This window comes from Phyllostomus hastatus, unplaced genomic scaffold, assembly GCF_019186645.2.
Source record: "Phyllostomus hastatus isolate PE091 unplaced genomic scaffold, TTU_PhHast_1.1 phas_scaffold_12, whole genome shotgun sequence".
In the NCBI taxonomy this organism is placed as follows: Eukaryota; Metazoa; Chordata; class Mammalia; order Chiroptera; family Phyllostomidae; genus Phyllostomus; species Phyllostomus hastatus.
In genome coordinates this window covers 17063165-17089146 of record NW_025334007.1, presented here as the reverse complement: position 1 = coordinate 17089146, position 25982 = coordinate 17063165, and the positions used below count along the sequence as shown (strand labels likewise).

At 40.7% G+C, this 25982-nt stretch overlaps 1 protein-coding gene across 3 annotated transcripts; it reads left to right on the top strand.

Annotated features, from left to right (window-relative positions):
* On the top strand, positions 1-25982 carry TLR7 (toll like receptor 7). Of its 3 annotated transcripts, XM_045856150.1 has the most exons (4): positions 1-108; positions 701-801; positions 14643-14696; positions 21712-25982. In XM_045856150.1, exons 2-4 carry the CDS (start codon positions 799-801, stop codon positions 24856-24858), a joined length of 3204 nt encoding a protein of 1067 aa, XP_045712106.1. In that variant the 5' UTR covers positions 1-108; positions 701-798; the 3' UTR covers positions 24859-25982. The 3 variants fall into 3 exon arrangements, with proteins under 3 accessions (XP_045712106.1, XP_045712107.1, XP_045712108.1); XM_045856151.1 differs by lacking the exon at positions 14643-14696; XM_045856152.1 differs by lacking the exons at positions 1-108; positions 701-801; positions 14643-14696 and adding an exon at positions 9464-9531.

Genomic DNA, 25982 nt, shown 5'->3' with positions numbered 1-25982 from the left:
CACCAACCTTGTCTTTGCACTTGGAAAGTCCAGCGCTGGAGTTCATACCTCCTGCATCTCTTCATCTCAGAAGACTAGACATAGCATCACTCCATGCAACCAAGAAAGGTATTTTAAACATTGGGATCATTTAAGTAACTAGATATATGAGCTGCTCTGAGGGAGTGGGGAGGAGAGGGAACCCAAATCATATGCAAAAAAAAAAAAAGATTATTTTTAGAACTTAAAGAAAAATTTTGATAGTCTAAAATATTGATTCTTCAAAGACAAAATCAGACTTCTAATACTATTAGAAATGGTTTTCTGGAATATGTCTCTAATCTATATAACTCTGAGGAAGTAAATACCATTAATAGGTGTTCTCAACAGCACATTTGAAAGCAATGTTCCTGGCATGTTATGAAGCGACAGTAATTTTCCATTATTTTTTAAAACTTTCTTCTTTTTTTAAGATTTCATTTCTTTATTTTTAGACAGAGGGGAAGAGAGGGAGGAAGAGAGGAAGAGAAACATCCATGTGTGGTTTCCTCTTGCACACCCTCAACTGGGGACCTGACCCACAACCCAGGCATGTGCCCTGACTGGGAATTGAACCAACAACCATTTGGTTCACAGGCCAGCACTCAGTCCACTGAGCCGCACCAGCCAGGGCACTGTTGTTTTCTTAAATGTACAGTTTGGTGTGTTCTCTTTCTCTTAGTTGATACCATGGGGCCCATCTCAGGCTGACCTTGACACGTCTCTCGCTCTGCTCTCTTCAACTAGACCTCTGTACTTCATTTTGGAAGAAGACTAAAAATGGTAAGAACAGCTAAGAGATCCCTAAAAATCTGGTCTGTACTCTTTTGGGGAAGAACCAAAAGCAGCTGGCAAGAGCAACATTTAAGAATCTATACTTTGCTTATTTGCCAAAGGAAAGTTCTTGGTATTTCAAAATCAATATTAATCATGGGGGTATCTCGTGATTTCAGATTAATCAACACTTGTCCTGTCCAGTTTTCTATAAGAGTCAATGTGTGCTGTAGTGAGGAGGAGCAGATGTTTGAATTGTGGAAATAGCTTCTATGGGTTCAATTTTTTCCATCCTATGTTTTTGGCTTTGAAGCCATACGGATCACTGAAGTTACTGTGTGCTTTTCCAGATACAGTGTCATCCAAATGAGCATATGACAGGGAAACACATAGGACTAGGACTATAGGAAGCCTAGGCTAGCATGCTAAGAATACCAGAGCTGTGGCTTGGGTAGTACCCCCAAAAGAAGTAACAGTCAAGCACAAGACTGTTGGGTTACCCAACCTGAAAAACCATGATGATCCTGATGAGTTTTTAGGATGAGTTGTCTGTGTTCATTTGGTATCAGCTAGACCTGACATTCTAGAATTATGAAAGCAACTTAGAGAAAAAGGTGAGGTGACACAGGACACTAGGGTAACATCATAGTGGCCTTCCAGGTCACAGTGTTCAGATTCCTCTGAACTAACTGCCTGTTGTCACCACTGCTGCCTTCTGTACAGTGATCAGATAGGGACTGGGAACCCCTGATTCTGAACATGGAGAATGGAAGTCTTGTCCTATTGGTATGTGGTTTAATTGCCAACTGTGAAAAGCTTAATGTGCTGTGCTGTAGAAATAATTTATAGATTTAACACTGTTTAACTGTACTATTTTGGTATCAGCAAAGTTTTAGGGATAAAAGGTATATGATCAACATGAAGTGATGTTTTAGCTGCAAAAAAATATGTGGTGTGCAGAGAAGTTCTGTATGACAAGAGGAAAAACAGAAAATAAAAGTGGATTTGAAAAATTACAAAAAAAAAGAAAAAGAAAGAAAAAAAACCAGAGCTGGGCAGTAAAGCTGTAAAAACATTTTACAAGAACTGTGGCAATAGGGGAAAAATGAAGTGGGCATAGAATTGGGCTCACTTCCTAATACAGCAAGCACAAGTGGAGATTTACACGCATGGGGCAGAGTGAGAGTCAGTGGGTGGAACTTACCAGGAGGGAACATCAGGGCTGGGGGAATTTGGGATAAACTTATTGCTGAAAACAGGACAGGGAGGCCAGATGTTGCCTGGAAGTGGTAGGGGATGATGAGGTATAGAACCATGTATCAAGGGTGATCAGGTATCAGGATGAGGAATTCTTGCTAAACGGATTTGGCAGGAATCTTGTGAAAACTAGGCAGATGGATACAGATGCTCCAAAGTCAAGGTCTAGTGGCTCAGAGGAGCCTGATTCAAGTTTAGTTAAGCAGCAAGTCTTTGTCAGTGCTGACTGTCTCAGTCACTACTGGGGGACCTCGGGACTATCCCCCAAGCCCTCTGAAACTCAGTTCCTCTGTCCATGAAATGAGCATTATAATACCTCTCCAGTTGCCTTTTTTGGCCATTGTGAGCCTCAAATAACAGAATATATGTTTAAGCCTTTTGCAAGCAATATGAGTTATTAGGTATGCCAAACATTATCCAAAAAGTACATCAGTGGCCTTTTTCTGAAATTATTCTGTCACCCAAAATAGACACGATAGATCACATGTACCAGGATCCCTTTCAGACTGCTAAATCTGAATGTTGGTGCCAGGGCTCATTTTGTGTCTCAGGTCTAATGAAGAGTTAACCATGGGTGTATTATGTTACAGAGGAAACAACTGCTTATAGTTTCATTTCCTAGAAACTCAGATGTCTATTTTTATGCAAACCCATGCCCACATCGGTCTGTACCCCTTGACGGATGGCACATAGGACTGATAGTAAAGAGATCTCACATTTGTTGACCATTTGCTACAAATCAAGCATCATGCTGAGGAGTTGATGACTATGATTCTATGTTGGCTTCAAAGTGGCCTTTTGAGGCACTGATGAGGAAGCTGGGGCTGGGCACCTGACTCCACAAGCCATGCTGGAGACCCCTCTGCTCTATGTAAACCAAGGCCAGCATACACTGTTACCCAGGAGACAGTGTATGTGGGCTTCAATGATATGTTACTACTTAAAAGAAGAAGAGTTGGCATATCTCTTATAAGAAAAGACATGGACAAAATTTTCCAGAGCAAAAATACAAAGGCCAAAAATGCAGGGAAATTAGTCAACCTTATTATTAATTAAAGGCCCCATCTTTTGATATGGAAAATCTACTTCTAGAAACTCTTCTTAAACAAATGATCAGGAATGTGGCAAACTGTTTACAAAGATAGCCTCTGCAGCATGGCAAAGAGAATCTCTCATGTCCAATGTTGGGCAGGGGTTCATTCATTGTGCTTCACTGTTAAATGGAATTTTATGTGACCATCAAATCATTTTTTAAAATAATACTGAATGATATAAGGAAATATGCATGATATAATGGTAAATGAAAAAAAATCAAACAAGAAATTGATATGATTTGATGTTTAAATCAAACCTTCCCACTCATGAAGACCCAGCTAGTACTAAAATGCTTCTTACTGTGTGAAATATAGGAATGGGGAGATTAGTATCAGAAGGAAATATGCCAAAATGTAACAGTACTTAAGCAATTTTCAAAATAAAAATATTATTCTGCTCTTAACTATAGCAAATTTCTTCATGGCTAAACAAAGAAATACTAAGGAATCCATTTACCAAATTAATCAAATCTGATTATTTTAAAAAATTGTAAGATGTTGCTGAAATTACAAACGATCATTACAGATTAACCAACCAGTGTCTTTGGTTAAAAAACAAAATTCAACTGAGTAAATTTGAAGCTCTAATTGGCTTTATTAAGCAATTCATGAATCAGTAGCATCCTATCTAACAACTAGAAGGGTACTCCAAGGAGTTGTACAAAATGGCAAGTTTTATAGAAACAAGGGTGGGGCAAGGGAGCTATTAACAAAATGTTTACAGTTTGGTCTTCTTTTTCTTATATATGTCCCTTTAACATTTCATATAATAATGGGTTGATGATGATTAACTCCTTTAGTTTTTTCTTGTCTGGAAATCTCTTTATCTGCCCTTCGATTCTAGATTATATCTTTGCTGTGTAGAATGATCTTGGCTGTAGGTCCCTGCTTTTTATGACTTTGGATATTTCTTTCCAGTCCCTTCTAGCCTGCAAAATTTCTTTTGAGAAATCAGCTGATAGTTTTATAGGAACTCCCCTGTGATGACTAACTGCTTTTCTCTTGTTGCTTTCAAGATTCTCTCTTTATCTTTAACCTGTGTTATTTTAATGAGCAATAAAAGGGCAATAAATACATATCTATTGACAATTGAATCTAAAAAAACAAACTAAGCAAACAAGAAGAACAGAGACAGAATCATGGATATGGAGAGTGTTTTGATGGTTGCCAGATGGGAGAGGGTGTAGGGGAATGGGTGAAAAGGGGAGAGGATTAAGAATTACAAATAGGTAGTTACAAAATAGCCATGGGCATGCAAATTACAGTATAGGAAATGGAGTAGCCGAAGAACTTATACACATGACCCATGGATATGAACAATGGTGTGGGGATAGCCTGAGGGAGTGAGGGGTGCTGGGTGGAAGGGAACAAAGGGAGGAAAATTGAAACAACTATAATAGCATAATCAATAAAATATAGTTTACAAAAGAAAAGAAAGGATTATTCTTGTGTCCAGACATCCTTTGTTTGGAGGAAGAGAACCAGAAGGGTTTTTATCCTGCAGATTGCCTCTTCTTCCTATGGGGGATGGAGAGGGCCCACGGGACAGATTACTTTACTGGTGCTTGACAAGAAAATTCTATACTGGTTAATTAAGATGATGTTTATGGGATACATTGAAACCATAATTACATCAGGTGTGAAATCTAGCTTCAGTATGGGCTTTTAGCATGAGTGACACTGTTTTGAGCCTGTGGTTTTCTTTTTAACACTTAGGACCCCCAAAAGAGATAATTTATATCTTAGAAGCCCTCGAAAGTATAGGGCTGGGGTTGGTACATGGTGGTTGTGGGCCATATCCAGCCTACCACCAGTTTTCCTATAGCCCACAAGCTAAAAATATTTTTTAATGTTTTTAAATGATTGAAAAAGTGAAGGGAAGAATACTATTTCTTGAAGTATAAAAATTATATTAAAATCAAATTTTAGTGTCCACAGATGGTTTTATTATTTGTGTATTGGTTCATATATTGTCTATAGCTGCTTTTGTACTACAACAGTAAACTTCTAGAAGGATTGAGTAGTTGGGACAGAGAGCAATTGCCTGTAAAATGTTAAATATTTGCTAACTGGGCCTTACAGGAAAAAGTATGTGCCACTGATGGTTTATGGAAAACAAGTGGATAAAGTGTAAGGTCAAATAAGTTTTAAAATCTTAGTCTTTGATGCCTGTTGTGTTGCATAATAAGTGTTGAGTATCTGATTTATGTAAGACTGCATTTTATACTTTTATTTTGAAAATTAAGTCTGTTAGACTAAAGTGATAGGAAGTAAATAACAAAAAGCCTCTTACTTTCAAAGTAAGTGGGTAATATTCTTGTACTTTAATTGTTTTTTTATATAAAGACACATTGATATTTGTGGTCATTACACTTTACAGAAATTAACCTATAATTAGAAACATTTCAAAATTTGCAAAAATTTTGCAAAAAGAGGATATAAGATATTTAGTCATAAATCTATTAGGAAATTTTCCAGTGGAGGTCTGGTCTATAAAATAAATAGCACTTAAGTAACTTCCCTTATTCACAGCGCTCACTTATCCCCCGGGGGAAACCCACAACACACATCTAGTCATCAAGTCGTTCAGGGCCAGAGCAATATGGTTAAAGGATAGTGCATTCAAGTTGAAGGGTTTCTAAGAATTGGTCCCCCATTCCTTGTCTCTTCCCCGTCCCTATCTCATTCTCCAGCCGACCATCACCTTTAGTTCACCCCAACCCACCCATCTGCAGGCTCCTCGCCATGACGTAAGTCCTTGCTTCCACAGTTTGGCTCAAGTGACTTTCTCCACCAGAAATGGGTATTCCAATACTTCCTTTTCAACTCAGGCAACTTGGCTTTTATTTTCTCTGCGATCTTGAACATGAACCAGAGAAGCAGCTGAGCGCAAGGAGCTGTTGTCCCCTGAAGCCTGACACCGAGTAGCTCACAGGCATGTCCAGTGGCCTTCTGAATGGTAGTTTGGGTGACTGTGTGGGGGAAGGAGAAGAACAACTTCTCTCTTAACTGAATATAACACCTCAAGATGAATTTTCACTCGTAAAGAATTTTGCAGAAAGCAATTAAATCAAACCAGATAATGGCCATGCAAAGAGTATATGATAAAGACTGGGACTGCAAATTATTATCATCATCATCATCATCATCATCATCATCATCATTATTTAAATGTATTAAATTTATTGGGGTGATACTGGCTCAAGGGAATGCAAATTAAATGTAGAAAGGTGTAGGGGTTTGAGGGGACTTTCTTACTTCAACCAAGTAATCACCCTCAACTTCCTCATCCAGTAGCATCCTGGCCCTCCAGGAGGACTCTCTCCACCTTCTCCTGTCTTTGAACACCCACCACCTCCTGCTGTCTCCTCACTCTTAGCTGCTAACCTTGCTTCCTACTTCACCAGGAGCATTGCAACAATTGGAAAGAGCTCCCACCTGTTTCACTCTTCTTGTACACCTACCTACAACTTCTTCACCCCTACGTCCTGCCCGGCTTCCTAGGCAGTTAACTATCACTACGTAACAGACTGCCCCAAAACTCATTGATTTAAAACAACCACCATATACTGTTACGTGTTGTGGGTCCAGGGGTTGACCAGGCTCAGTTAGGTGGCTCTGGCCCTGGGTCCCTCAAGCAGTCCATGCCTGGGCTGGACTCACCTGAAGACTCACTCTCTGAGGTCTGCTGCCTGGGCTGCGAGCCTCAACAGCTGTCGGCTGGAGCAGCTGGGGCTGCTCAGGTGTCTGCGTGTGGCCTCTCCAATGTGGTGGCTATGGTGTAACCACACTTCTTAAAAGGCTGGTGACTCAGCCTCCAAAGCAATGCGGGTGGGGGAGGGAGGGAGGGAGAGAGAGAGAGAGAGAGAGAGAGAGAGAGAGAGAGAGAGAGAAAATGCTAGATGAGATGGAATGTCACTCACCTTTTCTTTCCTTGCCTTGGAAGTCCTGTAGCATTACTGCTGCTTCTGCTCTTCATCAAACACTCACAGAAACCTGCTTACATTCAAAGGAAGGTGGTGATGGTCACCAAATCTATGGACTCTTAAGCTAAGCGTGAAGTGTGTATGCCCCTGGCAATGGCCAACCTTCCTGCTCACCTGCTTAGGGTCCATGCCCCAGCCTTCTTCCCCTTCTTTTTTACAGCATCAGCATCACCGTTATTACTGTCCATATAATTATTATTTTGCTTTCATGTCCCGAAGTTTGTCATTCTTACCAATATTACAACATGCTGTTATTTGTCCCATCCTAAAATAAATTTACTTGACCTTCCTGGCCCTGCAAACAACTGCCAGTGTCTTTGTTCCCCTTTGAAGGAAACTTCCCAGAAATGTTTGCTGTCCCTAATCCCTCTCCTCACATTCTTTCAAGAACTTTGAAGTCATATTTTATTTGGCTTCACCTTAAAATATATTCAGGATCTGGCAAGTTCTCACCACCTCCGCCCCTGCCAGCTGGGTCTTTTGCTTGAACTACTGCAGTAGTCTCTTGACTGGTCTCCCGGCTTCCACCCCTGCCTCTCATTGTTTTGTTTTGTTTTTCTCAACACAGCAACCAGCACAATCCTCCTAAAATCTAAGTCAGGCCACATCACTCTTGAGCTCAAAAAGCTACAATGGATCCTCATGCCACTCCGAGGGAAAGCCACCATCCTTGAGATGGCTCACGTGGCCCTACATCCTCAGCAGGGGTGTGGCAGCCCTCTCTCTCTGGCTTCATCTCCTATCGTTGTTCTCTCCCCCCTGCTCAAGGCACACCAACCTTGTTGCCATGCTCACGCATGTTCCAGCATGTCTTCACCCTGGAGCCTTTGCATTAGGCTCGTCGCTCTGCCTCGAATGCTTCTCCACTGGATAGATCTGCATGGCCAATGTCCTCCTTCCCTTGAGATCTTTGCTCAGATGTCCATTTCTCCATGATGCCCACCCAGACCACCCTGTTTATAGTTGCAACCCATCTCACATTCCTGACCCCCTTGACCTTGACCTGCTTTTTCTCTTTCCTTAACACTTATCAACTAACATCTGATAGAATTTATTACAGTAATACATATTTGAGTTTATTATTTGGAGAACATCAGCTCCAGAAGAGGAGGAATCTTGTCTGTTCAGTCTACCAATGTGACCCAGCACTTAGGAGCAGATACCCGGCACACAGTAACTATTAATAAATATTCGTTGAATTTTTCATTTTTCACAATTTCCAAATTATTATGATGGTTTTAGTACGTCCTCTAGAATTTTTAGAATGTTTTTTTAAAAAACCATACATAATCTTTGTAAAAAAAAACTCAGAGTAGATCAAGACAGATATAGAAATCACCATTAAAAGTTTCTGATGTGTTGTTCCATACTTTTCTCAGCTAATACAAATCAAATATATGCCTATATTAATCATAAAGGGATTGTGCTATGTGTTATTGTGATGCTCCTTTAAAAATTTATTTTAATTTTTTACAACCTCATAGTGTACCTTGCATAGCTTTTCATGTCAATGTCTATAGCTCTACCATCTTTTCTGAAGGTATGTTCCACTCTTGGTGGTTTCTCATTTTTAACCACTTCCCCAAATTCAGGGATCATCATCCAGCTCTTTCCATTCTTACTATCTCAGAGAGCTGAATAAAACTAGTGAAATAGTTTTATCCGAAGACATATCATGTCTACTATTATAAAAAGATAACACTAGGTTTTTCTTATTTCCCTTCTCTGTGACATCCTTAGAAGGTTCGCGGTGGTGAGAAGTTTTGCTTGGAGCATTTTGAAACATTAGCAGATTGAGGTTCTGGGTGGCTTTCGAGAATCCCAGCTGGGATCAGATCCTGGCAGATAAGTTTCAAGGGGTACCAGGGCAAGCCTCAGAATCATACACAGAGTAAACCTCAATAGAGAAGGGGCACTGAGGTCAGTTGCCTCAACCTGCACCGTTTGTGGATGAGAAAGCCAAGGTTTAGGAGAATTCAGCCAGCAGCCCTGCATCAGACAGAGGATCTGACTTTCAGTTCAGAGGTTGCTAACCCCCAGAAAAAAATAAACATGAGAAGTCAGACTAATCCTGGGCTTCCTCTAACTCACTGCAAGATGCAAGCCACTTAAGCTCACTTCCTCACTCTTGCCATCTGTCCTTCTGAGTCCTCAGATTGCATCTGTGCATCTGTTACAGACTTGCCAAGTCTCGAAGATAAAAATACTATCTGTAAAGCCCAAAGTTAGCAACTTTTTGCCGAATGCGATGTCCTGTTAGTCATCCTGGCTCCACAACCACAGATGCTCTGGTAGAAATCGAATCAGGATCTCAAATCAGGGCAGTTCGTTTCAGAAGACAGGCTCAAGTCTTGCCCCAAAAGGGATGCATCCAAGGGGACGCGTTTGGCCGTTTTGAAGGGGTATGTATTCAAGCGGCTATTTGAAGGGTGGGCAGGCATATTACCTTTAGTCCTGAGTAGCCCTTGTCCTGCAACTTCTTGGTCCCCTCTCCCCCACCCGCCATGGATTTCCCTGACAGCAGAGAGCCCTGTGTGCAGGAGATACACACAGCTTCTGAGATGTAGCCACAGAGACATTTTGTGCCTAACTGGGCAGGAATGGTGTCTGACTCCTCATGGTTCTCCTACTTTGTCTAGCATAGTGCCTTGCGTAGAGTATGTTCCAGTTAATGTTTGTTGAATGACTGTGTGAGCATGTGATTCTTTATTATGAAGGTAAAGATCAGCATGCCTTTAAATTTCCAAATTCATAGACTATCCTAAGATAGCATTACTGGACATCAGATGTGATTTATAGAATATATATATTCTATATATAGAATACACACACACACACACACACACACACACACACACACATATATATAAAATCCAAAAAGTCTCTTTCTCTTTTCCTCACTCAAATCATAAATATCTTCTTGAATATTTGGAAACTTTTCTTATAAAAACTCTAACACAATATCAAAACATTACGGTGCCGACAATCCTTTCACTACAAAGGAAATGAACCAAGATGTAGACATACATTGTACCAAGTACATTGGCTGTAACTGAGACAACTTGAAGATGATTGGTCCAAAAGGAGTTTGAGTCTTGGTTTGAAATTGCCCCTCCAATCTCTGCTTCCTCATCAGTAAAGTGGAAATATTTATATGTTCTGTAATTTCACTGCCAGGGCTCAGTGATGGAATATAAACAGCGTGTCTACCTCAGCCCCTGGCACACAGTAAGTACATGATAAAAGGCAGCTCTGATAAAAGAACCCAAAACATAAATGCCTGATGAGTGTTCAATGTGAATTCAACGTTTTCCATTTGAACAAAACGAGGTAATTTACTGAAAGAATAGAACACCTGTGCATACAAAATAAAACGTCCCACTTTTATCATAATTAGCTGACTAATTGAGCATCCAGATTTACCCAGTGGATTTGCATGTGTAATTAGCTATGATTCATTACCAATGCTGGGCCTATGTCATGGTGCATTATGCTATTTTACGCATCACAGTCTTGAACGATGGATGTCTTTAGGCAATCATTGTCCCCAAACAACAAGAAAAATGAAATAACGTGGACTATTTGTATCCAATGACAAACTAGACCTGGCTCAATGCTGAATGAATGCCTACATTTAACAATAACATTGGTTGATGCTAAGGCAGTTCCCAGTGGTTTGAAAGGGGACATTTCCACACTTAAGAAAATTTCCACTGGGATAAAGAAATATTTCTCAATTTCCCATCATCTTCTCAAAACTATCTTTTAAGTTAGGAAGCCTCAAAAGTATTGTTTCTCTTTAAACACGTTTAGAGGAGCTCCATTCATGGAGTCAGTTTTCTTCCCTCACCTGCCTAATCAGAACCCAGCCATCTCTCGCCGTAGTTAATTTCCTTTTGCCACTGATATTGGAATGCAAACTTGCTCTTGTCTCCAAGGCCCAGGCTGCCCCAGTGCAGGTGGCAGAAAGCCAGGAGACATCTGGCCTGGCATGTAGCATTCCAAGGGCCAATTGGGCTGGGGCTCAACTAGGGAGCACGGGACAGGGACAGTCTGGCTGTGCCTGTTTCTCAGAAGAGACAAATGAGCTCCACGCTCCACACTCTCATTGGGGTTTCAGGTTCAAGGGGACAGTTCTTCCGCAAAAGCTGATCACGTAGCAGTCTTTCTGCAGCGCCACTTCCCATGGCCTTCCTCTGACATCCCTGCTTTCCTTCTGCGGCACTTTACCAAAGTCGACTCTTCTTTGAGAGGCCCCAAGCCCTGCTGCTTTCTCCTCGTCCCTTGGTCAAGAAGCTGATCATTGGAAACACTTGACTATTTGTGATCATTCAATGTGAGTCTTCCACGGGCCTTTAAGGGAGTTCAAAGCTTTGATTTATTCAGCAAACAATCATCTTGCGCTCACTATGTGGCAGACATTATGATAGGGTACATGTAAAGACAAGCAGGGTTCTGGATCTAGGAGTGTTAACCCCCTAGAGGGAGAAATGGGAGGGTTGACATGGAGATTTCTGGAAAGGTAGTATAGCAGCGTGGCTGAGACTGCAACTCTGTCTCTGAATCACCTGGGTCTCACCTTTGGCCTCTGTGTCCGTTTCCTCACTGTAAATAAACCTACCCCTTACAATTGGGATGAGGATCCCAATTGCATTTTGCCCAATGCTATTGGTCGAAGTTAGTGGCATGTAAAGTGACTTACAGGCTTTGCAAGTAATAGAACTTCTTCTAATATCTGGCAGCCTTGGCCTGAATTTGCTTAGAGTTCATTCCATGGATAAGTTTCACACAGTCTGAGATTTTTGTCCACACCGGGGGTATGCACACTATAGCCTGTGAGCCCAATTTGTCCGGCCACCTGCTTTTGTCTGGCTTGTGAGCTAGGAGTTGTTGTTTTTTTATATAATAACTTTAATTAGTTACATTCTAAAAGTTATTTAAGTACTCACACAATATCCTCAATTTTGTCTAAATTTGAGGCCAAATTTGGCAAAATTTGTCTGGCCACCTGCTTTTGTATGGCTGGTGAGCTAAGAGTTGGGTTCTTTTTATAACTTTAATTAGTTACATTCTACAAGTTATTTAAGTACTCACACAATATCCTCAATTTTGCCTAAAATGTTAACTATGCACCCCTTTACAGAAAAAGTTTGCTAACCCCCAGTCTAGGCCAACACTCTCTACTAGAACTTTCTGGAATGGTAAAAAATGTTCCATATCTCTGCATGCTCGAATACTGCAGCCTCCAGCCTCATGTGGGTGGCTTTTGGCCACTTACAATTTGGTTAGTATAACTAAGACAGTGTATGTTAAAATTGCATTTAATTTTAATTAATTCAAATAGCCATGTGACTGGTGATAGTCATATGAGACAGAGCAACAGTAGACAACTTTAAGTCTAAAGATATTCTGTCAATGTTCCTCTCTCTCAATTTAATCAACCGCCCAGAGACTGCATGAGTCAAGGTGAAGGCAGCACAGTTAATCAGATTCTCTGTCCTAAACTGGCTCCCATTGTCTGCTAGAAAAATGCTTAATGGAAAGTGCTTGAGCCCTGGCTGGTGTGGCTCAGTGGATTGAGCATGGGCTGTGAACCAAAGAGTCGCCGGTTTGATTCCCAGTCAGGGCACATGCCTGGGTTGCAGGCCAGGTCCCCCATGGAGGGGCGTGTGAGAGGCAACCACACATTGATCTTTCTCTCCCTGTCTTTCTCCCTCCTCCTCTCTCTAAGAATAAATAAAATCTTTTTTAAAATGTTTTTAAAAAAATACTAAAAAGAAAAAGAGCTTGAAAAGGGCATGTGAGCATATGCTTATGCCATCTTAAGGCTGCGACTTTGACTCTATCCATTACATCTGCTTTAGTTTGGGGTAAAGCAATTGCCTTTTTCAACCCTGCAAGGCCCCAAATTAAGGAGTTGAATCAACTTTATACAGTTCAGGCTACAGACAGAGAAAACCTCACTTAGCAAAGCTGTATTTTTTTCCATTCTTCCTTGCAGACTGGCTAACTGCAGCCTTAGTTCATTTCACTCATGAGACTGCTAAACACAGTGAGAAGCTGTCAATGTTCATCATCATAAAGAATAGAGTTGACGCTAGAATAATGCAGGCTTACATGCACCGACCATGTGTCCAGCTGAAAATCCATGTACAGCTATAGTTTACCCTCTGTATACCTGGTTTCCTATCAGCAGGCTGAAAATTCTGTTTTCGATCTGTGGTTGGTTGAATCCTCAGATGTGAAACTGGAGGATATGGAGGCCCAACTTATTGAAAAAATAAGTTATTGAAAAAAATCTACATGTAAATTGCAACCTTGCATTTCAAATCCATGTTATTAAGGGTCAACCACGTTGCCAAACCATTTCCCCTAAGAGTAAAGTCACAGTTGGTATTCTAGGGATACCACATATAGTGTGGTGACTATAGTTGCTAAGGGAGCAGATCTCAAAAGTTCTCATCACCAGAAAAAAAACTGCAACTACCTGATGTGATCAATGTTAGATGGACTTCCTATGGTAATCATCGCTCAAGTCATTATGTTGTACACCTTAAACTAATACAATGTTAGATGTCAATTATACTTAAAGGTAGCTGGAAAAACAAAAGTCACAGGTGCTCTGCCTTCCAAGACGGTATAGGTGATAGTTGTGTCAAGTGTTTTGGGATGGTATAACAGGGGTCCCCAGCTTTCTGCAGCCTGCAATATCTGAGTCTGTCTTGCCCATAGACTGGCGACTTCAATGTCACATATTTTAGATTCTTTCATGGCAGCAATTCACTTCCCAGGTCTAAATTCTGCACTGGCTAGAATTGGGCTTGCATTGAAATCCAATAGAAATAGAATTTCTAATAAAAATTGAAAGAGAAAATGACAGAAAATCCAATTAACATAGGCTTAGCATAACAATTTTGTGATTTCTTATAATCTCCTGGAAGTCCGCAGTTCAGAGCCATTGCTTCTACTTTGCTCTATGAGGTCATGCAAGGATCCAGATACTCTGAACCATCTACCTTGTCACCCTATCATCCCTAGTACGTTTTCCTCATTTGTTTGTGACTGGCTACAACATCCATATTATAAGAAGCCAGATGGAAATAGACTGGAGCAAGGGGAACAGACCCACTGTTTAACGATGTGTCTCAGAAATTACATATTTCACTTACTCTCATTACACATTGGCTATAACTTAGTCTTATGGCCACACTTAGCTACAAAGGAGTCTGGGAAATATAATCTTTTTTCAGAGTGGCATGTCCCAGCTACAAATGGTGACTATCTCTAGGAGAAGAGAGAAGGGGGTAAAAGATATTGGGAGATATATAACAATCTCTGAACTCTATGAGGATAATAAAAAGAATTAATTGGCAGTATCAGAAAATACCTCATGGAATAAGAACAACATGCAGTTAAGCTATATGCATTTAAGTATTGGCATCTTGTCTGGAAAGAATTGACGGGCTTTCCACATTGTATTTTAAATCAGTATATATTTTCTCTCCTCCACTAGATTTTGAGCTCTTTAAGAGCAGAAACTATGTCTGCTGACCCTAGTATGCATTCAGTAAGTATTTGTCAAATGGAAAAATAAGAATGCTGATTTTTTAAAATAAATTCTTTCTCACAAATACTTGGTACAATTGTTGGGGAACTTTCTGGTCCAGGTCCGTTGTCCTGGTCCAGAAGGGTTGTCCGTGTCCTTGGTGTATGTCATATTGTTGTTTCTATGTCAAGTTGTTTTCTTGTGTGTGTTGTGGGGGTACTGTTCTCCTGCGCACAGGACCTGCCTCAGAAAGCTGTGAAGGTAGTGATCTAATTCTTTTTCCAACCCTCAGTCCAGAGTTCTTTTCCCAAGCCCATGCATGATCAGTGCAATAGGACATGGGAAGTGTGCAATTACCTCTGTCTAGGCTGATCCCAGAAAGCTTCTTGAAGAAGACAGGTTTAAATTAGGCAATATGAAAGCAAATCTTCTTAAATCTTTCCTCCAAGGAATCCCTGGGGCAAATAGAAGAAGCAGAACATGACCCTGGGGAGTCTGGGTGTGTAGCCTAAAGGAACCTACTTCAAGGAGAACTTTCTTTTAAGTATGTTGCTTTATTTCACTATTTATTTATTCATGGCCTTAGTACACAAAATGGAGTACTAATTAATTGCCAAGTGTTGTTTCACACAAGGATAGGCCCGGCCCCGCTCTTTTCAACATTTTTGTTCTCAAGCAGAATGAACATTAAACAAATAAGCACATAAATCATAAGCACACAAGTTATCAACAAGTTCATTTCTGGTTGTGCTAAGAGCTATGCAGGAAATCAAGCAGGGAAGTCAAGTACAGTTGTCTTGTCTATAAAATGGACATGTTGATGGAGGTCTGCAGTTCCAAAATCCTCACACTGAAAGCTGTGTCCTGACTCAGTTGATGCAAATATGACGTGATCTGAATGTATTTAAAGGTGAATCTTCACCTGAACTGAATGAGCTAGGTGTTTCTTTGTTTTCTTTAATCTCATTTAAAGTGCCAATCCTGTGCTTCACTGAACCAGTTGTTGTATGTTTGATTAGGGAATGCTGCCCCAAGGCCCCAGGACTATTACATAATATGGGATACACACATCGTATTACCTAAAATCTGAAAATTTCAGAATTCCATAACACTCCTAACCCCAAAGTTTCAGGATACAGATTGAGGACCTTTAGTGCCACCTCCTGTGGTTATCATGATGATTAAATTAGTTTACATATGTAAAGCACTGAAAATGATGCCCAGCATATAGTAAGTGCTCCCTAAGTTAACAAATGTTACTGTCATTATCACTGTTGTTACATGGGAAGGCGGGATTTCAATAAGTTGGCCAAAGAAAGCCTCTCTGAGGATGTGTCACTGAAGCAGACACCTAAAAGATGAGCATGACCTGGCTGTGGGAAGAGGAAGAGAATAATAATTTCAGGAAGGGAGAACAGCAAGTACCAAGACTGGCTTAAATGCAGAACAGAAAACAGGTCAGATGTCTGGTGTATGGTCAGAGAAGGAGAATGATAGTTCACAGTCACAGAGGTAGGCTGGAGTCAGGACATTCACAATTTAAGCAACAGTAGAGATTCTGAATTTCATTCCCTGTATAATAGGAATTCTCTTTAGTTTATCTGATTCATGTTTATAAAGAATGTTCTGCCCTGGCTGGTGTGGCTCAGTGGATTGAGCCCTGGCCTGAGAACCAAAGGGTCACTGGTTTTATTCCCAGTCAGAGTACATGCCTGGGTTGCGGGCCAGGTCCCCAGTAGGGGGTGCACAAAAGGCAACCACAGATTGATGTTTCTCTCCCTCTCTTGCTCCCTGCCTTCCCCCCTAAAAATAAAATAAAAGAACATATTTTTTTTAAAAAGAGTGTTCTGATGCTGTTTGATGAATGAATTATAGAGAAGAAGGGGAATCAGGGAAACAGATCAGTCTGGAGTCTAGTGTGGTAGTCCAGATGAGAGCTAATGGCTAATTGGAATAGGGAGGTGGTAGTAGACAGGGAGAAAATTGGACAGGTGCAATTAAAAGTGTAGAAACTAGGGAGAAAAAGCACTCTCTAATTAATTTTCATTCTAATTTATAATGTGTCCATGTGTAGAGGCTAAAAATGCCAGACTCTTTGTCTCAGATATGTTACTGTCAGTGATTTGCTGGCCCCAGGACACACAGGCTTTCCAGAACAATTCTGGACATCTCTTCCCAACTCTGTTTTCAGTACCATCACACAGGGAGCTTGCAATGGCCATGGCGGGAGTATTTACAATATGGGAGTTGGCAAGTGCCACACATCAGAACTTAACAAATCGAAGATTGGGGGTTGGGGAGGAAGAAAGCTGCTTGTTAATCACTTCCCAGCACACCACTGTTACTGTTTTCTATAACTCTCAACTTTCTTCATCTTAGAGCCTCCCTTTCCACCAATCACACACACACAAAAATACTTGAACTAGACATATCTTGAAAAACTCAGTTTGATGACCATTGTCTCAATCACTTCACATTTGTAATCCAGTTAATTCAGGGATCTTCCCACTTCTTCCCAGGCTGTCATCAAGGTTCATGAGGATGGGATCAGAAGAGGCATCTGGTCCATCTTTTTTTTTAAACCCATCTGGTCCTCTCTGTAATACCTCACACCCCTGATCCTGAATATCACCCTTAGCAGCATTACTTATTGCCTTCTGATGGTGGAGTTCATGAACCCATTATGTCTTCTGACAGAAGCATAGCTGGTGTGGGATCTTATCATCAGGGACCATACAAATAACTTACTCTACTTCTCTCCTTTCTTTCTTCTAAAGCCTTTCCCTCTTCTAAAGCCCTCCCCCCTTCTTTTTTATAAAGGTTATATTTATTTATTTTTAGAGAGGAGAAAGAGAAACATTCAATGTGTTGTTGCCTCTCAAGCACCCCCCACTGGAGACCTGGCCTGCAACCCAGGCACGTGCCCTGACTAGGAATCAAACCAGCAACCCTTTGCTTTGTTCAAAGGATTGGTGCTCAAGGGATTGAGTCCAGTGCTCAATCCACTGAGCTACACCAGCCACGGCCCTTCCCCTTTCTTGACTTAACCCTTCCTCCCTCAGTGGTGAACACGTTTCCTAAATCTTTGAGTAAGATTAATGCTCAAGAAATATATGCCATATTTTCTAAGGGCTTCGTGTACCCTCTGGCCAATTGCCATATCTTCCCAGGGATCTGAGAGCTCCAGATTGAGAAGTATAGTCTTAAAAGATAACTAGAATTTGAGTGGGTAGAAGTGATAGAGAACAGTATTGCCAGTGGAGGGGTCTGTGAGTCCAGGGACACCAGGCTGGGTTTGGATATAGTGATTAGAGGAGCTGGTAGGGGAGTTATATCAGGAAAGACTAGACAAACTGATAGGGAGAAACTTATGAAAGACTTTGGATGCCATGATTAAAAAGTAGGGTTGATTTTGTAAAAAAAAAAAAAAAGAAAGAAAGAAAAAGAAAACCATGCTAAAGATTTGAGAGCAATGCAATGTAATTAATATTTGGGAAGCTCAATGAATGGGGTAGATTAGAAGAGCAAGAGCCTGCAGACAAGGATGAGGCTTTGGAGTGGACCAAGGTTGTAATCATCTCAGCTGAAATTGTGGCAGTTAAAATGGCAAAACAAAGCAAGGAGGACATCAAGGATGACAGTGAGGACTTACAGTCAAGATAGAGGCATAGGTAGACACACTTTGCCTCTTTGTGCAACCATAGTAAGAATTAGAACCAGATCTCAAAAACAAATAATACCCAGAATCATCTGAAAATTGAGCTCTATTGGAATCTGACAACCAAGGATATAAAGAAGCCACATTCATCCAGACAGCTGCCTTTGCTACATAGGCCACACTATTAAGACAGGGAGTAAAAGCAGCTCTACCTAGCACACAGAAACAAACCACAGGAAGGCTGCCAAATTGAGGAGACAAAGAAATATAGCCCAAATATGAAAGAACAGATAAAAACTCCAGAAAAAGAACTAAATGAAGTGGAGATGGCCAACCTATCAGATGCAGAGTTCAAAACACTGGCGATAAGGATACTCAGAGAACTAATTGAGTGTGGCAAAAAAAATAAAGGAAGAAATGAAGGATACACAAAGTGAAATAAAGAAAAATATACAGGGAACCAACAGTGAAAGGAAGAAAGCCAGGATTCAAATCAATAATTTGAAACAAAAGGAAGAAATAAATATTCAACCAGGACAGAAAGAAAAAACAAGAATTCAAAAAAACAAGGAGAGGTTTAGGAACCTCTGGGACAACTTCAAATATACCTACATCTAAATGATAGGGGTGCCAGCAGGAGAAGACGAAGGGCAAGAAATTGAAAATTATTTGAATGATAATAAAAGAAAACTTCCCTAATTTGGTGAAGGAAATAGACATACAAGTCCAGGAAGCACAGAGAGTCCCAAACAAGTTGGACCCAAAGAGGAGCACACCAAGGCACATAATAATTAAAATGCCAAAGATTAAAGATAAAGGGAGAATCTTTTTTTAAAAGATTTTATTTATTTATTTTTAGAGAGAAGGGAAGGGAGAAAGAGAGGAAGACAAACATCAATGTGTGGTTGCCTCCCATGCACCCCCTACTGGGGACCTGGCCCACAACCCAGGCATGTGCCCTGACTGGGAATTGAACCAGCAACCCTTTGCTTTGCAGTCCGGTGCTCAATCTACTGAGCCACACCAGCCAGGACCATAAACAGAGAATCTTAAAAGCAGCAAGAGAAATGCAGTGTTACCTACAAAAGTGTTCCAATAAAACTATCAGCTGATTTCTCAAAAGAAACTTTGCAGGCAAGAAGGGACTGGCAAGAACTATTCAAAGTTATGAAAAACAAGGACCTACAACCTAGATTACTCTATCCAGCAAAGTTATCATTTAGAATGAAAGGGCAGATAAAGTTCTTCCCAGATAAGGTAAAGCTAAAGGAATTCATCATCACCAAGCCATTATTACATGAAATATTAAAGGGACTTACCTCAGAAAAAGGAGATCAGAACTATGAACAGTAAAATGACAACAAACTCACAACTATCAACAACTGAATCTAAAAAACAAAAACAAACTAAGCAAATGACTAGAACAGGAACAGAATCACAGAAATGGAGATCACATGGAAGGTTACTAGTGGGGAGGGGAAAGGGGGAGAATGGGGGAAAAGGTGCAGGGATTAAGAAGCGTAATTGGTAGGAACAAAATAGACAGGGGAAGGTTAAGGATAGTATGGGAAATGGAGATGCCAAACAACTTACACGTACAACCCATGGACAGGAACTAAGGTAGGGGGTACTGCTGGAGGGCGGCAGGGGAGTGCCAGGCAGAGGGGGGAAAAGGGGGGAAATTTGGGACAACTGTAATAACATGATCAATAAAATATACTTAAAAAAAGAGTGCAAGTGAAGGTCAATTGGACTCAGTTAATGGTTTTAATGACAGGGAGAAAGAGACAGGGTGGTAAAAGACAAAAAACACAGAACATTTTATCTCTAATTCCAACAGACTTTAGGGATGTATGGATGTATGAAGAAGCTCTTTGAGATCCTTCTAAACCATCTTACATTAGAGAAAGAGAAAGCTGAGGGAAATTTCACTGATTTACCTCTTATTAGAGGAATTAAGGGAAGTAGGCATTCAGTTTATTAGATATCAACATGATTGGTTGATTCATTCTGTTGGGAGAACTAAACATTTGTTGGACAAGAATCCTGTTGCAGACACAGACTGGATCACTCCATGAATAAGCACCAGTTAAACTAAAACCAGTATTCTGGAGTAAAATATTGATAGAAATCCGAAAACTTCAGATCAAGTCCATGGTTCAACCACTCTCTAAGGCAGGGCAACTTCAAGGTACTGTGGTGATTAGTAAAGTTCTTCTGTGCCTCCCATATTCCTTTTTAAGGCCTTTCTCCCCAGGGTCCAAGTGTCTCTCGTGTTAAACCTGAATGCCCAAGAAACACCATTGAGGCTAGCAGGTTCCCATATATGCCAGTTTTCCTGAGAAAGTCTTAGTTTATGCCTATAGTTTTGGCATAATTATTTTTTAAAAGAATTTATTTATTTATTTTTAGAGACAGGGGAAGGGAGGGAGGGAGAGAGGGAACAAAGCATTGATGTGAGAGAAACACTGATTGGTTGCCTCTTGTATGCTCCCCGATAGTGGACCAAGCCTGCAAACCAAGTATGTGCCCTGACCAGGATTCGAACCAGTAACCTTTCACTTTGTGAGACTACTCTCAACCCACTAAGCCACGCAAGTTAGGGCTGGCATAATTATTAACAGGTCCCCCTGCTTTCACTCACATAAGTATCCATCCTGTTTAATCAGTTAGGGATCACCTAGGCAATGCCCTGACTCTCTACTCCTTTCCAAATTTATGTAATGTAAACTCAGTATGTGAGGAAAATGTTCATCCCAGAATCACCTTGGAGATGATTCCCAAAAAAAATCCAAGAGGAAAGCCAGAGTACAGAATGGCAGTGCCAAAATGGCGGGAGTTGGGTGGCCTTGGGCAAAGCAGCTAATGTCACTGAGCTATGTGTGTCTTAATCTGTAAAAAATGAGGCTAATGGATCTCCTTTGTTTCCCTACTTAAAATATTAAGAGACTTGAATATTGTGAAACACTCTTGTAATGTGTATCACAGCAGGTTTAGCAAGCAAACATTAGTTGCACTAAAGTCTTCACGTGTTTTTCTTCCCAGCTGTATTTGTGTTTTAACATTCCTTCACCTTTCAAGTGTCAGACTTTGACAGCGTTTAGATAATGATGAATAGGAAAATGCTCCTTCTACCACCTTAAAAGCTATGTAACTGAAAAGCTAAGAATCTAAAAGCTAAGTATGTAACTAAATTATAATTAACCTCAGTGATTGACAAGTACAGTCATGGGTGGAGGGTGCTGGGTAAACAATTGAGAAAGTAGCTGAGTTTTTTTATTTTAAAGTGTAGCAAAAGAGAGGTAGCAAAAGGGGATTTTCAATTCTGATTCTTGTTATTATTTTAGAATGGTGATTTGTTCTTCCTTAAACTTTTAGGTGTTTCCAATGTGGACATTGAAGAGACCATTCCTTCTCCTTTTTAACATGATCCTAATTTCCAAACTTGGTGCTAGATGGTTTCCTAAAACTCTGCCCTGTGATGTCAGCCGGAATGACTCAAGTGACCAAGTGATCGTAGACTGCACAGACAAGCGTTTGACGGAGATTCCTGCAGGTATTCCCACCAACACCACCAACCTCACTCTCACCATCAACCACATACCAGACATCTCTCCAGCCTCCTTCCACCAGCTAGACCAGCTGGTAGAGATTGATTTCAGATGCAACTGTATACCTATTCGACTGGGACCAAAAGACAGAATTTGCAACAAAAGCCTACAGATTAAACCCGGAAGCTTTCATAGACTGATTTATTTAAAATCCCTTTACCTGGATGGAAATCAGCTTGTAGAAATACCACAGGATCTTCCTTCTAGCTTGCAGCTGCTGAGCCTTGAAGCAAACAGTATCTTCTCCATCAACACAAATAATCTAACAAAACTGACCAATATAGAAAAGCTCTACCTGGGCCAAAACTGTTATTATCGTAATCCCTGTAATGTTTCATTTTATATCGAAAAAGATGCTTTCCGAAAACTGCTGAATTTAAAACTGCTCTCCCTAAAAGATAACAATATTACAGCTGTTCCCACTGTTTTGCCACCTACTTTAACAGAACTCTATCTTCACAACAACATGATTGCAGAAATCCAAAAAGATGATTTTAATAACCTCAATCAACTGCAAACTCTTGACCTAAGTGGAAACTGCCCTCGTTGTTATAATGCCCCATTTCCTTGTACACCCTGTGAAAATAATTCTCCCCTACAGATCCATATAAATGCTTTCGATGCATTGACAGAATTACAAGTTTTACGTCTACATAGTAACTCTCTTCAGTCTGTGCCCGAAAGATTGTTTAAAAACCTGAACAAACTTAAGGAACTCGATCTTTCCCAAAACTTCTTGGCTAGAGAAATTGAGAATGCCGCATTTTTGCATCATCTTCACAACCTTGTTCAATTGGATCTGTCTTTCAATTATGAACTTCAGGTCTATCGTGCACAGATGAAACTATCAAATGAATTTTCTTCACTGAAAAACCTGAAAGTTTTACGGATCAAAGGATATGTCTTTAAGGAGCTGGAATTCTTGAACCTCTCCCCATTACTTTCTCTTCCCAATCTTGAAGTTCTTGATCTTGGCACTAACTTTATTAAAGTTGCTAACCTCAGCATATTTGAAAAATTTAAAACACTGAAAGTGATAGATCTTTCAGTGAATAAAATATCACCTTCAGGAGATCCAAGTGAAGTTGGCTCCTGTTCTAACACCAGAACTTCTGTAGGAGCTCATGGGTTCCAGGTCTTTGAAGCATTACATTATTTCAGATATGATGAGTATGCAAGGAGTTGCAGACTCAAAAATGAAGAAACTCCTTCTGTCTTGGATCTTAATGAAGAGTGTTACCGTTATGGGGAGACCTTGGACCTAAGTAGAAATAGTATATTTTTTATCAGGTCCTCTGATTTTCAGCACCTTTCTTTCCTTAAATGCCTAAACTTGTCAGGAAATAGTGTCGGCCAAGCTCTTAATGGCAGTGAACTTCAGCCTTTAGCGGAGTTGAGGTATCTGGACTTCTCTAACAACCGGCTTGATTTACTCTACTCAACAGCATTTGAGGGGCTACACAAGCTGGAAGTTCTAGATATAAGTAGTAACGGCCATTATTTTCAATCAGAAGGAATTACTCACATGCTAAACTTTACCAAAAACCTCAAGTTTCTCAGGAAACTGATGATGAACAACAATGATATCGCTACCTCCACTAGCAGGACCATGGAGAGCAAATCTCTTATAACTCTGGAATTCAGAGGAAATCATTTGGATATTTTATGGAGAGATGGTGATGACAGATACTTCAATTTCTTCAAGAATCTGACCAACTTACAGAAATTGGACATCTCTGAAAATTCCCTTAGTTTCTTGCCTCCTGGAGTTTTTGATGGTATGCCTCCATATCTAAAGACTCTTGTTTTGGTCAAAAATGGGCTCAAGTCTTTCCATTGGGAGAAACTCCAGTCTCTGAAGCATCTAGAAACTTTGGACCTCAGCCACAACCAGCTGAATCTTCTCCCTGATAGATTATCCAACTCTTCCAGCAGCCTCAAGAAACTCATTCTTCACAATAATCAAATTAGGTATCTGACAAAGTATTTTCTACAGGGTGCTTTCCAGCTGCGATATCTGGACCTCAGCTCAAATAAAATCCAGGTTATCCAAAAGACTAGCTTTCCAGAAAATGTCCTCAACAATCTGGAGATGTTGCTTTTGCATCATAATCGGTTTTTGTGCACATGTGATGCTGTGTGGTTTGTCTGGTGGGTTAACAATACAGAGGTGACTATTCCTAACTTGGCCACAGATGTGACTTGTGTGGGGCCAGGGGCACACAAGGGCCAAAGCGTGGTCTCTCTGGATCTGTACACCTGTGAGTTAGATCTGACTAACTTGGTTCTGTTCTCTCTCTCCATGTCAGCAGCTCTCTTTCTAATGGTGGTCATGACAGCAAGCCACCTCTATTTCTGGGATGTGTGGTATAGTTACCATTTCTGCAAGGCCAAAATAAAGGGGTATCAACGTCTGATATCCCCCGACTCTTGCTATGATGCTTTTATTGTGTATGACACTAAAGACCCCGCAGTGACAGAGTGGGTTTTGGATGAGCTGGTGACCAAATTGGAAGACCCAAGAGAGAAACATTTTAATTTATGTCTCGAGGAAAGGGACTGGTTACCAGGGCAGCCAGTTCTGGAAAACCTGTCCCAGAGCATACAGCTTAGCAAAAAGACAGTATTTGTGATGACAGACAAGTATGCGAAGACTGAGAATTTTAAGATAGCCTTTTACTTATCCCATCAGAGGCTCATGGATGAAAAAGTGGATGTAATTATCTTGATATTCCTTGAGAAGCCCCTTCAGAAGTCCAAGTTCCTCCAGCTCCGAAAGAGGCTCTGTGGGAGTTCTGTCCTTGAGTGGCCAACAAACCCACAGGCTCATCCGTACTTCTGGCAGTGTCTAAGAAATGCTCTGGCTACAGACAATCACGTGACCTACAGCCAGGTGTTCAAAGAGACAGTCTAGCTCTTCTTCGAAAAATGGGACTGCCTAACTCATGTAGGAGAAGCTTGGCCGCCTAGATTTTTTCAAAGATGTCTCTCCAAGAGTGGTTTTAAGTTCTCCAGTACTTAGGATTGCCAGCATCAGAAAGGCTTCCCAATATATGACAAAGGAATTGGAAAAATGGGATTTATATAATGCATTCAGTTGTCTTTCCTATCTCTCCGTGCTTCCTTTGGCACTTAAGTCTCTCCCTTCTGCTCCTCTAGGAAATCCTATTGTGAGAAGTGGGGCAAGGAGAGGAGTTAGGGCTCTGATTCCCTTGTAATTGTGATTATTAAATATACACACAGTCAGAAACTTAAGAACTACACTTCCACCCTTGAGAAGTACTAGTATGTATATAAATAGGGTTAGAAATGCTCAGGGTCTGTCTACATGACATCAAAATGTACCAGAGTGAGTTTAGTGAAATGAAAACCCAATGAACTCCTCATCTGATGACTTCAGTGTCATCTAGCTCCCGCTTTGTGCAGACCGAGTGTTGGTACACAGCAGGAGGTTGCTGCCTGTCCAAATACCACTCACTCTTCTCCCTTGGGTCTGTTACTGGGTTCTATGGGGAAATAGTAAAAAAGATCTTTACCATTGCTCAGCATAGTCTATTTATACATGGGGAAAAATTAAAGTCATCTGCTTTCATACAGGGTGATGCTATTCACTGATGATAATAATTTACCTGCTTAAATATTATATGGACTTTTTTGTTTGCTCCCCCCCAAAATTTATATGTTGAGGTCCTAACCTTCAAGAGGATGGTGTTTGGAGTCAGGGCCTTTGGAAGTTGATGAGGTCCTGAAAGTAGAGTCTTCATGATGGGATGAGTGCCCTTATAAGAAGAAGCCAAAGAGCTAGCTCGCTATCTTCCTACCATGTACAGATACAAACAGAACTCAACAGAGTCTGCAATCCAGAAGACAGTCTTCACCAGGACCAGACCACAAAGGCACTCTGATCTCGGACTTCTACCCCCGAGAACTGTGAGAAATAAATGTTTGTTGTTTAAGCCACCCAGTCTGTGGTGTATTATTATAGCAGCCTGAGCTGACTGAGACAAATATCTTTATCTGTATTGCAAAGTACTTTGT

What these genes read in the sequence shown, in the direction of transcription:
- TLR7 (XM_045856150.1), top strand. An exon ending in CTGACCCTAGTATGCATTCA is followed by an intron (nt 14,697 to 21,711) that starts GTAAGTATTTGT and finishes TTAAACTTTTAG; the next exon opens with GTGTTTCCAATGTGGACATT.